At 41.5% G+C, this 13,469-nt stretch overlaps 1 protein-coding gene across 2 annotated transcripts in view; it reads right to left on the reverse strand.

Annotated features, from left to right (window-relative positions):
• Window positions 1-1,624: 1,624 nt before the first annotated feature.
• Window positions 1,625-13,469, reverse strand: part of LPAR2 (lysophosphatidic acid receptor 2) — a 45,214-nt gene continuing 33,369 nt past the window's right edge. For both annotated transcript variants that reach the window (XM_075206874.1, XM_075206875.1), the window contains exon 3: window positions 1,625-3,787. In XM_075206874.1, coding sequence (XP_075062975.1) covers window positions 3,489-3,787 — 299 coding nt within the window. In that variant the 3' untranslated portion in view covers window positions 1,625-3,488. The remainder of the gene's footprint in view (window positions 3,788-13,469) is intronic.

Genomic DNA, 13,469 nt, shown 5'->3' on the forward strand with positions numbered 1-13,469 from the left:
GTGACAATCGTTTAGGGGGCAGGGCCAAAATGATGCAATTTGTCAAGCCCCGCCCCCATGCATGCCCACCTCACCCAGGATCTCCCTGAAGCAAACGAGGAAAAGTTGGCAAGTATGGGATAATTTGCCAGTGTGATTGACCTGTCCACAGAATATAAAAGAGTGAGAAAGTGGGTTAATGGTGGTGAGAAGTGTTGGTGGAGGAACAGAGGGGTGTGAGAGGGGCAGCATCTCGTTCCACATGGTGGTGCTGGACACGTCCCTGGGAGGCACTAGATATGTCCATGGTTGGAGATAGACATGTGCCTTGGGCAGAGCCGGGCACGCACTTTTTGTCACCGTGCTACTAACCTACATGTAAAACCATAAAAAAACAAGTTCATGTCTTGCAACTATGTTTCTTTTTAAAAAGTGACTTGACAGTCATAGTCCTCGAACTGACTATTGCATATGGAATATATTTGTCTGCTTTTGTAGTTACCACTGAATTTCTTACAGAATACCAGCAACAGACAAGTGCAATAGTTCAGAAACTGTTCATTACTACATTTCAGTGTAGTAAATCTAAATCCCCCGTAATCAACAGCAGTGCATAGTTATTTTTTGTAAATGTGTGTTATAATCGCCTTATTGTATTCATATCTATTTATTATACTTTCACTACAGGTTATCTTCAACTATACAAACTCCAATGACATATATCGTAAGAACTTATACTTCTAAGGACCTGATTCAAAGTGCACCGCGAGCGCATGAGTAGCAGATGTGTGCGCTTGACAACAGACACGCCCTTCAGACACTAATGTCCAAGTCACAGGCATGTACAAAAACCTTTTATTTTATATGTTACAAAAGCAATTGAACTTCCGGATATGTGTACACTCTGCAAATCCTAATCTATGGGCGAGTGTCTACTCAATAATTAGAGGTTTGCAAATAATTTGCAGACACTTATTATCAGTTCGCTACTTGGGGTGTTCATCATCACTATCATCCGCTACTTACACCTGCCCCTGAACACTCTTTTTTTTTTTTTTTTTACAGCATTCGCAATTGCTTGAACACTCACTGTACATGTCCAATTTTAGAACACCCCTTCCCTCCACATCACATTTCTTCAGAAGTAAGGAGTTGTAAGTGCCGAAAAGTCGTAGGTCTGTAGTTGCATGCATTTACTTGCTGAGCATGTGCAATACAAAAAAAGTGCAGATATGCTACATAAACGGATGTATGCCTCACTCTGAATCAGGCCCTATGTGTGTAACGAACTAATGAGCAGTTCATGTTTTATGGATCTACCTGTAGGATCACAGCTCAATCTGGTTATAAAGTTCACCATTTAGTAAAGTTTCCATTGTTTGTGTTCTCTTCCCCATAATTTCTTTATCTCTTCCAGAGTCCTCCTAAATTAAACCCATAGGGATATATTTACTGAACTGCGGGCTTTAAAAAGTGGAGATTTTGCCTATAGCAACCAGATTCTATCTTTCATTTAGTGCATTCTACAAAATGACAGCTAGAATCTGATTGGTTGCTGTAGTCTACTTTTTCAAGCCCATAGTTTAGTAAATATAACCTTTAGGGTTTATTTAAGCTTAATGTAAAAAGTCCACCAACATATCAATTCAATAAAAAAATAGGCATTATTTATTGCCCACAAATTAAATGATACATGTATAACCTAATATATCTCTCTGAGGGAGTTACGTAACCGGAAGAAACAACGTTACTGTAGTAATCACAAAAGAAAACATTCATATAAAGCTCAATAACAAAATATGTTTATATATACATTTATGTATATCATTTTGTTATATAAAATCATTTCCTTTTCTTTTTTTTTTTTTTACAAAAAGGCAGTCGCTCATCAATTTCTAATCAGCAAACGATTTAACGGGGAGGAGCAATTCACTACCAGAGCACCTAAAATGGACTAAACAGTCAGCAAAAATACCCCATATAAAATCTGTCTATAAAATAGTAATAAAAGTAGAGGTTTTAGTTGCATACATTGGCAAATATATGTGTAAGCCATCCACCACTTACACGGTGTTCCGCTAATAGGATGGGAATACCAACACTGGGACTCATATAAAAATGCATTAAATTGAAAGCACAATGTTCCAGGACATCGCTCAGCCATTCCCACACAGGTAATACATTACATTTTTCTTATTTTTTCTAGTATTGTTTGGGAAGGAACCCGTATTTATCCCTCCCAACTGTCTCGATTCACGAACATCAAGAGGGGAGGGGCTTGTACATCAGTGGGCGGGGTTTAGTTTTAAAGTGGGTGTCTGGCATATTGGGGTGGGGTTTGGGAAGATTGTGGGCAGGGCTTGGGATGAGGAGTATGTATGTTAGGGCTCTCACTCGTTAGAGATAGGATCATCTTTTTAGCGTCAGCACCCGGATGGCTCATTCGATAAATTGCTAAATGTACGTAACCAAGACTTTTGCTTTTATTAGTGTATAAGAGACAGGGTTTCTATTATGACATTAACTGTGCAATTTCTGGATTTTGTCTTGAGCCAGATAATTATCAAAAGAAAGTATCTCCTGGTAGATGTCTTATCACTTTAGGCACTCGATCCCCGTGTCCAGAAAATGTAATCCATCTCAATATAGGCAATTAAAAGGTACTTAAAACGCCTATGTTACTTTGCTGCTTGTCAACTGAACATAAGTTATGTTTTTGGCTTTTTTTCCCTTTCATATGTCCACTCCAAATCCACACTGCTCAACAGAGGAGCCCATGCATGTTTTATAACTCCTGCTTATGAATTGGATTTTAATTCATACTTTTTGTAATGCAACATGAGACATGGGACTCAAGAAATAAATTGAACAAGCAGATGCTACCGGTTCTCCCAACTAATTTCCCACATAACACATCATACAAAGACAAAGTAACCTCTCTCTAAAACATACAGTATAAAAGTCTCCATCTAACGTCTCTTACTCCTCCTGATCTACATCACCTCCTTTTTATCTCTCTCTTTTGCGCTTTTTACAAGACCTTCTATGTAATAACTTGTAGACACCATCTTTTTGCTCTGTAAACAACACCGACTCCGTAAAGTAACATTCTCTTATTTCACAAGGTAGCATGACTATAATCTCATATAACACAATATATTTGTATAGTATTTGATACGCTGTGCTCAGAAACTGATGTCAGACATTTTCTCCTTTGATTTGAACATTTGGATACAGTACCAAATCCCAAATAAATAATAAAAACGATGAGAAAAGGTCTAGGATACTAGAGTTGCCTCCAAACGCAACACCTCAATTTTGAAGATGTTTCCAACTTGTTTTTTGTGATGCTATTTGAGCGTGTTTAATGACAAATTCTCCGATATGGGACTTCAGTTCAATCGCATTACTATTCTTAGTGCTCATGGCCCCACGGTGGCAAGTGTCCCATCGGTTTCAGTCCTGGCACCCAAAAGAGTCATTTGAGAGCTAGTACCATGTTAAGAGGTCTACAATGTGGAGTCTCTGACCAGATGTCCATTGTCGGCCAATATTCTCCGCTCGGTGTTTGTTGACTTGAGGGAAGGGGAGTATTTAGACTGCCGGTTGCAGCAGAAGCACAGGATCTGTTTGAAGGTAGCCCTCATCTCGTTGTCCCTGTACGAGTAGACAATGGGGTTGATGATAGAGTTGAACTCGGCGAGGAGGAGAAAGTACTTTTCGACAGCCAACACATTGCAGGCTTTGCACCCTACGCCATCCAGGAGGAGAACAACTTGGCCAGGAGTCCAGCAGATGACAAAGGCACCTATGGCAAATGAAGAAAACATGGAGATAAGACATGAGTATAAGTAATAGAAAATACTAAAAGACAATAATAAGCTTTAATCACAATAAGCTTTGCAACTGGGTGAGTCTGACTAGCAATAAACTAGAAAACCATATGGAGTTAATACATACCTGCCTACCTTTGGCAAGCTGTATCCAGGAGAGGGCGTATCTAGAGGGCGGGGCACGGTGAATCGCGTCATTTTAGCCCCGCAATTGCGGGATGTGGGAGATTTGCCAGCTCTCCCGGGAGTCCGTGAGACCGACCCGAATTTCGGGAGTCTCCCGGACATTCCAGTAGAGTTGGCAAGTATGAGTTAATACAAGCGATGCAGGTCTAAATTTACTTTATATTCATATATGAAAGCTAACAGATGGGAATAGGGCAGCCTTGCAAGAACCAGAAACCCATATTATAGGCAGATAAACCACCCTCATAATGCAAAACAATATGATTGCTCTGCTGTTTGTAATAACTAATATATCTGACAAAGGAAACTGTACCCTGTTTGCCCTAAGAGGTTATCTTATAATTGCTATTTAATTATACATATGGGTGTATGTTACAGTACCTGTAAGTTTTCATTTATACTTATATTAAATAATAAAAAAGAAAGCACTGGTGTAACAAATAGAAGCACATCTGCTTGGCATTGAAGTTCCCAAGTTTTACTCTGCAAAATCCCGAAAAATCAGTTTAAAGGGACAATAATCTCGTAAATTTTGTTTACAAATTTGGGTTGTGTGTAGGAATATAAATGTGTTTTTCTGAAGATATTTCTAGAGGAGAAGGTGAATTTGTCCACACATCAGGCAGCCAGGAGTGTTCCTCGGTGGTTCCTTCTCCTTTCCCTCCTCCCCTTTATATAAATATCCCATGTATACAAGTAAGCAGTTCTGCTTGCAGCAGAGGAGGGGACTGGTGCAGATGTAGATGTGGAGAATAAGACATATTTGGCAACTTTTTTAGGTGCCCATTTCCCAGAGTGGTATAGTCGGAGGGAGCGCAGTTTAGAAAATCATGTTATAGCCCTTAAGAATCATTCTGGCACTAATTCTGCCCACTTCACTAGGAAGATTTCCCTACTCTCCTGGGAGTCCGGGAGACCTACCCGGAATTCGGAGTCTCCTGGACATTCCAGGAGAGTTGGCAAATATGTAGTAATAACAGGTATATATGAGAAGATCTTCTCTTAAAAGTCAGCAAGAAAGGTTTATAGGCTGGTCACATTACTGTTTATATCAGGCACTGCTACAGCACTGACATAAAGCCTTTAACTACAAAGTCTCCTACACGTCATTTCATTATAACTGCTTTAGGTCATATGGGAAAGATTTAAAAAATGGTGCTGGTGTGCCTTTAATGTAGGTCCCTGGTACTTATATTTCATAGGCTGCTAGATTTGTTTATTGGTTACACCCCAATGACTTATTCTCAGATAGGCGATTACAGCCAGCCCTGTCATATAAAATGAGTTAAAAGCAATTAATCCACCCTTGATTTGTAAAATGGAAAAACGCCTCTTCTGCAGCACAGCCAGAGTGTAATTACAGTGACCTTGATCATGCAAGGAGTTCTTAGAATGTACAACATTCTGTGTTCTAGACTGACGGCATTTACTGCTCTGTGAGCTGAACCGTGGCTCTTCGCAGAGTCCCTGTAATGTCCTCATTATACAGCTAAACAACAGACAAGGACACGTGTAAAACAAGGACGTAGTTGGAGACAGTGACCCCTATTTATTAATTTACGGTAATAACATAAATTTTCTATCACCACTATTTTATCTCAGTGATAGAAAATCTTGTAACGCTGCAATTTACCATTAAAATTTCGCCGGAGCAGCTGAGTGATACTGGCTGGAAGCTTTAAGAGGACTCTTGCTGCTTTGCCAGCCGGTTTTCTATGCATGTGTTCATGCAGTTGAAAGAAAATTATTATTTTCAATTAATTTCACTTTGGAAAAAAATGTTTTGCATGAGGAAGCTTTCACTGGAGAAATGGAGCAAAAGTTTTCTCCCTTGGTTGCCAGCAGTATCCCTTTTACAGATAGATAGAAACCCCAATCTCGGCAGAAATTGTGGCAAAAAAAAACCATTTTCGTCAGAGAAGTAGCTTTTGTCTCTTTTATAATTAAGATCTACAACTGTTAGGGGACTTCTCAATGTAAATGTACTTCTGATATCGGGAAAGGCAGTTTCCATCTTACACACACCACTCTTGTATGTAAATAAGCACATAATGATGTGACAACCAGAGAGAACACATTTCCTGACTATACACTTGCAGGTAGTAAATGACCGTTTATGTATATATGCCGTACATGCCTACTCTCACGGAATTCTGAGAAGTCCACCCGGGCATCATCTTGACCCGCCCCGCCCTATGCAATATCAAGAATTTTGGCATTTCATAGTAGGGAGCGGGTCCATGTTGACACTCATACGCTTGTCACATGACCTCCCCTCTTGGATCTCCCGGAGGAGTGGTTTTAAAAGTGGGCAAGTATGATATGTGCACATATACATTACAGAGCTCCACTCCGTACACTGCTCATTACATGATTACAATAGGTATTTAGTAATAGGAAATACTAACATTAACACAATATTACTTGTTATTCAAGCACGAGGATCTTTGAATCCAACCTTTACATATATATTATCAAATATTTATATTTACTGTTTTATGTATATTAATATTTTAAGTGGAAAAATCATAAATGTCTTGTTTTTGTAGCAAAGCTACTTTGTACAAATTACAATAGTATTAAAGGGGTTTTTGCACCATCAGGTGACTAATAATTGCCTTGCCCATGCCCTCCTGACTATACTTACCTATTTTTTCCTAACTCACTTCCGGGAGATGTGGAGGCGAGGTAGAAAAGTAAAAGGTGGAAGAGACTTGGTGCCGCGTTTCGCCTTATGTTCCTGTGCACCTTGTGGAAGGTAAGTTCTCTGTAGGGACTACCTGCTCTCTTGCCAGCTCTCGCCCTAATTCACAAGCAGGCAACTAGGCTCCTGACAACACTTCGTCTTTATAGCTTACATCTATAATTTTTTTCTGCCATGCCTTTACAGTGTGGGTTTTCTATTATGCCGTCCAAAATCATACAGGAAGGTTAAAAGCTTAATTGGCTTCTGCCAATATAGACCCTAGTGTGTTTTGCATACATCACAACATTCCAGTACCGGTAGCGGGACAGGGGGCGTGGCCATAACACAAGGGGATGGAGGGAGCAGAGCAGGTATGAACAGAAGATACCTCCCAACATGTCCCTGGACGGGACAGTGGAACAGGGCCATAAGATCGACAGTTGGGAGGTACGGTGTTGCCTAGATGAATGTTTTCTGGTAACTCTGCAGTATATAAATATATTGACAAAAAGCAGAAAGTAACCCATCAATATCAATGATGTATTTATAAAAGTTGCAGGAGGGTGTGTACAAGCTAATTAATGTTATCACAAATAAAACAAAGAACCCTTAAAGGATAATCTCAGAATAAAAAAAAGTGGCTCCCAATAAATATTATCATACCTGCCATCTGTCCCGACGTTTTGAGGGGACAGTCCCAATTTGAGGAAACTATTTGTCCTGACTCCTGGGAATGTTTTGAGGTATGTCAGTCATACCCTCCTGTCACTGGAACCTCACGCCTCAGTGATGGAACTAGTTCCCAGTGAATTGACGCACTACATTCTCATCAAAGAGAGGAGAAACCTTAAGACAAACATCCTTGTCCCTGGACCTTATAATTATGTCACATAATACTGTTATATGGTATTGTCATACGCTGGAGAACTAGGGGACATGGTGGTGTTAACCCAGCGTAGTATGTCAGGGACTATGTGGCTGCTATGACACTGAGTCACACTTGTATAGCTGGAATGCTGAATCTATTCTGTCTCCAGCTGTGCAAACAATACAGTCATTTATTCCTTGCCATGCAGAACAGCTCCTAAAAACCAGATGTTTCAACTTATTCTATCCCTGCACGCCTGACATCCTCTCTCTCTCTGCGCTGCACAAACCTCCAACCAATGGAAGCTATCCTGTGGGTTTACCAACCAGATGGACATTTCTGGACACAGCGAACTGGTATTATACCAAACATTATCTTAAAATCTTTATGGTCTGACCACTTTATTATATTCCATCTTAATCACTGGTACGCTGTGTATTAGCCAATCAGTTCACTGGAATGTTCACAGCAGCAGGAGATGAGTGTGCGGATCGCGTGATCTGTTCACTCATGTGATCATGATGTGAGGAGAGGACTGGCGGCAAGCAGGAGGCCACCGACTGACAGGTAGGTAGTAGAAGGGACATAGTAGAGTAGTGATGTCAGGCTGCTTCTTATTCCTCCCCCACAGGTTGCACAGGCAGCCTCTGCAAAAGCTGGTGGGGCGAGCGTGGCCTAGGGTGTGTTAGAATCCTGAAAAAGGGACAACGTATGCCCTGCCCTCGTTCAGCCCAAATTCTGCCCACAAAATGGACAAATTTGGGTAAAACACACCCACTTTTCTTTTAGGCCCTTCCCACCCCTTTGTGGTCCACGAATCGGGATGCCCCCCTAAAAATCGGGACAGCTGAGAGTCTATCCCCAGTTCCGGCTCTCAAAGGGTAAGATGCTATAAATTCTGCATACAGAATGTAATTTTGGTGCACATCGCAATATAAAAATGCGCATTTTACAACAGACCAACTCTACATGAGCACCTTTGTGTTGTCAACTTTAATACCTACTATTTTCCTATGTGATGAGCATAACGCACAGAAGAAGTCCGGATGAAAAAAAGGAGGACGAGATGGCAAGAATAGGCTATTGTTGGATGGAACAGAAAAGCAAGGAGGACAGGCATGAATAACAAGAGACAGCTGCAGAAATAAATAATTCACACACAAACACAGTTGCTTTGTCTCACACAGTTGTGATGTCTGCTCCCCAGAGCGACTCTCTCCACAGAAAGGAGGATCTCTCCACAATCTCCTTTGATAAGACAAGAATGCGGCTTGAGGAAAAAAGTTAATTCTACACAACTGATTTGTCCATTCAGCAGTATGTGAGATTTCCACTCCAGAGCAAGTAGATTTTAGTACACTCTGATACCGTCCTAGATGAAATGTCTGTATAGTTTATTAGTCCTTGTCTTTATCAGTCACCAAATGTCTCTTAAAAATTATATTTGCCCACTACCCCAGAATGTCTAGACTCCCAAATTCTAGGTACCTCTCCTGGGACAGAAGGCTGACCTCTCGCCTACTTTCTAGCAAAGTGTGTGGGACAGGGACCTAGATGACATGACTTGTTGTGAAACGCGTAACTTTCTTCCTCCACCCGCACTTGATACCAGACCTCCCCTTACATACCTATGTTCCTGCATTTATTATAGTGACTGAATACATAACACAGTTTCTCTTGCCCTTTATGTCGAATGCAATATCTTATTCTGTATGCTGTAGAAATTAAGTGTACCTGTCACCTCCACACAGTTAAGCCAGTTATAGTCAACCCTTCAGTTCACTAGGGTGACTCCATTCTCATAATTATTACCACACCCCAGTAAAATTCCACTGTGAGTAGATGACGGGTTCACTTTACAGACACACTACATCTAATACTTTAATAAAAACAGTTGTGGCCGCAGCCTGGGGCCCAGTAGCTTATTAGTGCTGGTACGTACAGAACATCTTCCTTTTGTAATCACTGTCTCTATGGGACCACTGAGTCTCTAGAAGAGTCTTGCACAGCAGTCTAGTCTCATCTGTGTACCTGGCCCAAAAGAGTTCTAACAAAGCCGGGCGCCAGAAAATGTTTTGGAATTCCCTAATGGTTAGAATATATTTGTTGGTGAACAAGCACTTTTGTGGTCCCAGAACAATGACTTTGAATCCCAACTGAAAACATGGTTAGGAGCTATAAACACAATATGACAGTATGATCTGGACTGTGTCGTAGAGACTGCAGATTATAATAAAACACATCTGTTGGTGCCTGGCTAGTACAGAGCCTGTCAGTCCTATTTTGCAGTGTGGGTGCCTTTCTACATCGTAACAGTTTCAGTTTCCTGACACGGACGTCATGGCTGCAGGGCTCAAATCTAATTTAGATCTATAACCATGCAAACTGCCAGCAGGCCTTAAAGGCACAGCAGCCTTATATTGCTGCTTATCCTCTGTTTGTATCTCATACTTACCAACTTTCTGTTGGTGAAATCCGGGAGCCTGCAGAGGAGGTGGGCGTGACGGGGGGGGGGGGGGGGGGGGGCGGGGCTCCAAGTGACGTCATTTTGGACCTGCCCCCATGACGTGATGACGCAAAATGCGTCATTTGACAGCGGGGGGCGGGGCCAAACGCCGCGATTCACCGGGAATCGCGGCGTTTGGGACTTAATTCTGCCCACTTCACTAGGAAGTGGGCAGAATTATCCAGATGCGGGGGATTGCCACACTCGCCCGGGAGACTCTCGCAAAATGCGGGAGTCTCCCGGATATTTCGGGAGAGTTGGCAAGTCTGTTGTATCTGTGTTATGTAAATATTAAATACTTGTATAATAAACATCCTATTGCATGGTATTAATGTGCATTCAATAAGTTACTAGTCAATATGCTTTCAGAGGTTACCATTAGGTGGAGGGTCATTGTTTTTGTCTCTGTCCTATAAATTACCTGTCTACTCTCAAAGCCTTCTTTGCTGACCATATCTCATACTTGCCAACATTTTAAATTTTGCTTCCGGGAGCTGCCGTAGGGGAGGTGGGCGTGCAGGGGGCGGGGCTCCGAAATAGCGTTATGCCAGAGAATCGCGGTATTTTGGCCCTAATTCTGCCCGATGCGGGAGATTGCCATTCTCTCCCGGGAGTCCGTGAGACTCACCTGAAATGCGGGAGTCTCCCGGACATTCCGGGAGAGTTGGCAAGTATGCCATATCCATGTGTAATAATCCACTCAAAATGTCATGCCTTGGGCCACACATTAATGGCAGTGGATGTTGAGCACAATATGATATCATTGGGGCATGGCACATGTGAAACAATGAAAAAAAAAATCCCTATCTACATGCCTAGCATATGCATTACTGAGGTACTTGACAAACTTAAGCATAAAGATCATTTTTGAGGTTAATGGGGCCTATTTATCAAAGCTTCCTCCCCTGTTAAATCCCCACAAATGATTAACCGCTAAATTGCTATTTATGATTGTAGCATCGCAGCAGATATCTCAGATATCTGCTGCTTTGCATCTCTCATCGTTTTACTGAGCACTCCCCATAACAGTGTATGGGAAGTGCTCAGTATTCGCTATTTAATAATGAACGAAATTAACTTTTCAATCATGTTATTGTACGTCAGCTCAAGCTGGCGTACATTAACATAATTGAAAAGTTTCACTGCCGGCGGCTCTGCTCTGAAGAGCAGAGCTGCACAGCGCATGTGTGGAGGGATCATGTGATCCCTCGCTGTCACATGACCCACCATCTTGCAGTCCAGATCTTTGTGCGCATGCCCGAGTTTTTCAGTCGGGGCATGCGCACAGGAATTAAACGCAAGCCAGAAACCACGTCGCAGAGGACCGCAAGTGAAGAGCCCGTGAAAAGTAAGTGTAAGATTTCACAGGAACAGCCGTTGTTCGGAACGGCTCTTCCTGTGTTGATTTTTTAATAAACATGAGATATCTTTCAATCCTCATCTTTGCATTGAAGATTGAAAAGTATCTTTCAGAAAATGCTTTGCTACATATATAGGCCCCATAGTGTGTTGAACAACAGCTGTACAGGGTATAAATAGATACTAATCACAATATTCTTTCATGTAACATGAGAAAGAAATACAGAATATCATTGGTCGCAGAGAGATGTGGTGGGTGGGGCTTGATTATAGGACTCGCTACATCTGTATTGTTGTAATGATAAGTCGATTCATCCAAAGTCCTCCTAGAGAATAGACCATAATTGGTAGACCCAGAGCTCAGTATCTCACAAACTGCAGGGCCTCAGACCTGAGAAAACCTTGGTTATGGTACTTGGGGGGTGGTAGGTTTATTCATAAAAAAAAATATATCAATGTCAATTAATGATTCTTAAAGATTTTGCAAATTAGTCATGTCTGCGTTTCTGTTGTATTTAGAGGATATATCAATGTCAGTGGTTATTTTAAAAAAATTACATGTTATAGAAGTATAGGGCCTTAACAGTCATTAAGGAGAGTAAAGCATAAAAAAGGAGTAACTGTGCACATGGGAAAAACCATGTTACATTGGAGGGGGAAGATAAATTTAAAATGTGATGGCAGATTTATAGTTGGGATAGGGCGTGTCCTAGATCAACTGTAAATTTCAGCGTAGAAATAAATCTATCAAGTATTTGTGTGCCACATGAAAAAACAGCCAGTATTTAACTTATGCATACTTGCCAACATTGGCATCCGGGAGATTAGAAGGAGGTGGTCGTGTTGGGGGCGGGGCCCAACAGTTCCCGTTATTTGGCCCCGCCCACCAATCACGGTTCGCGTCCTATGCCCCGCCTCCTGCCACTTTACTATTGTGTCGATTAGGAACCTGGAGGTTGCCTCACTCTCCAGGAGGACTCCCAGAAATTCGGGAGTAGTAGGCAACTATGAACTTGTGCGCAAACTAATAAACTAACTTGCACCTCTTGCATTGTAACATGGTTTATCCAGGAACAAACTTACTCCTTTTCCTTGCTTTGCTCTCTTAGTGACTCATAGGCTCTGTGATCTGTATACAACCTGCACCCTATCTTTCACCTTTAGCAGAGAGCATCTAACATGCGCCTGAAACCAGAGACACTCCCTGCAGACATAACATGAATTTGTTTCAAAGTGGTTTTTTGAACCAGTCTGTCAAATCAGTTCTAAAGTCTGAATATTTGAGAAAACATTCGAACATGGCAACACTGCAAAGAATTTTTCATAGTTTTCCAAGTAAACTTTGAACCTCGAACTCAAACACAGTAATGTTCGCTCTTTAAATGTATAAAATGTAGATTTAAAGCTTGAACAGACAGCTTTTTATAGTTACCTCATCAAACTTGAACTTCGAACCTCATAATTTACAGACAAATCTGTCTACCTCAGTCAGCCCAAAAATCACGATCGTGCCGCAAACAAGTTCGAGTCCAATACACCAGTCAAATTTGATTGAAACTGGTTTGCATAATTCAAGGACTTCTAATTCCCATAGTCACCTAACTGTGCTTGAAGGTAGAGCAGGCTGAACATTTTTTTCAGATTCAAGTAAATGTTAGATACACTCTACTGCAGTATGTATCTAGCAAGATAGGAAGTTATCTAAATGAATGAACTCTAGTAAGTCTTTAACATATATTTATTTTCACATATGGCTACAGAGGTGAATATATCCTTTAAAACAGGGTTATGCAACTTGCAGATTGCCATCTTTTGACAAATGAGGCTGAATAGGACGAATGCACTTAAAGGGCGACAGGGTTTGTAGTAAGCTGAACACTTACCTGAAGGGGTTAACATGGGTTGGCCCGACCAATGTGTAATCCAGTGGGAGGGACCTTGATTGATATAGGAGGCTGCACTTCCTGTTCTGCTCCATTCCACAGCACGAGATCCCACCCACCCACTCCTTTGGTATGGTATGTCCGGTTATGTTGCGGTAGGAAGGCACTG

Source organism: Mixophyes fleayi, chromosome 4 (genome assembly GCF_038048845.1).
Source record: "Mixophyes fleayi isolate aMixFle1 chromosome 4, aMixFle1.hap1, whole genome shotgun sequence".
Classification (NCBI taxonomy): Eukaryota; Metazoa; Chordata; class Amphibia; order Anura; family Limnodynastidae; genus Mixophyes; species Mixophyes fleayi.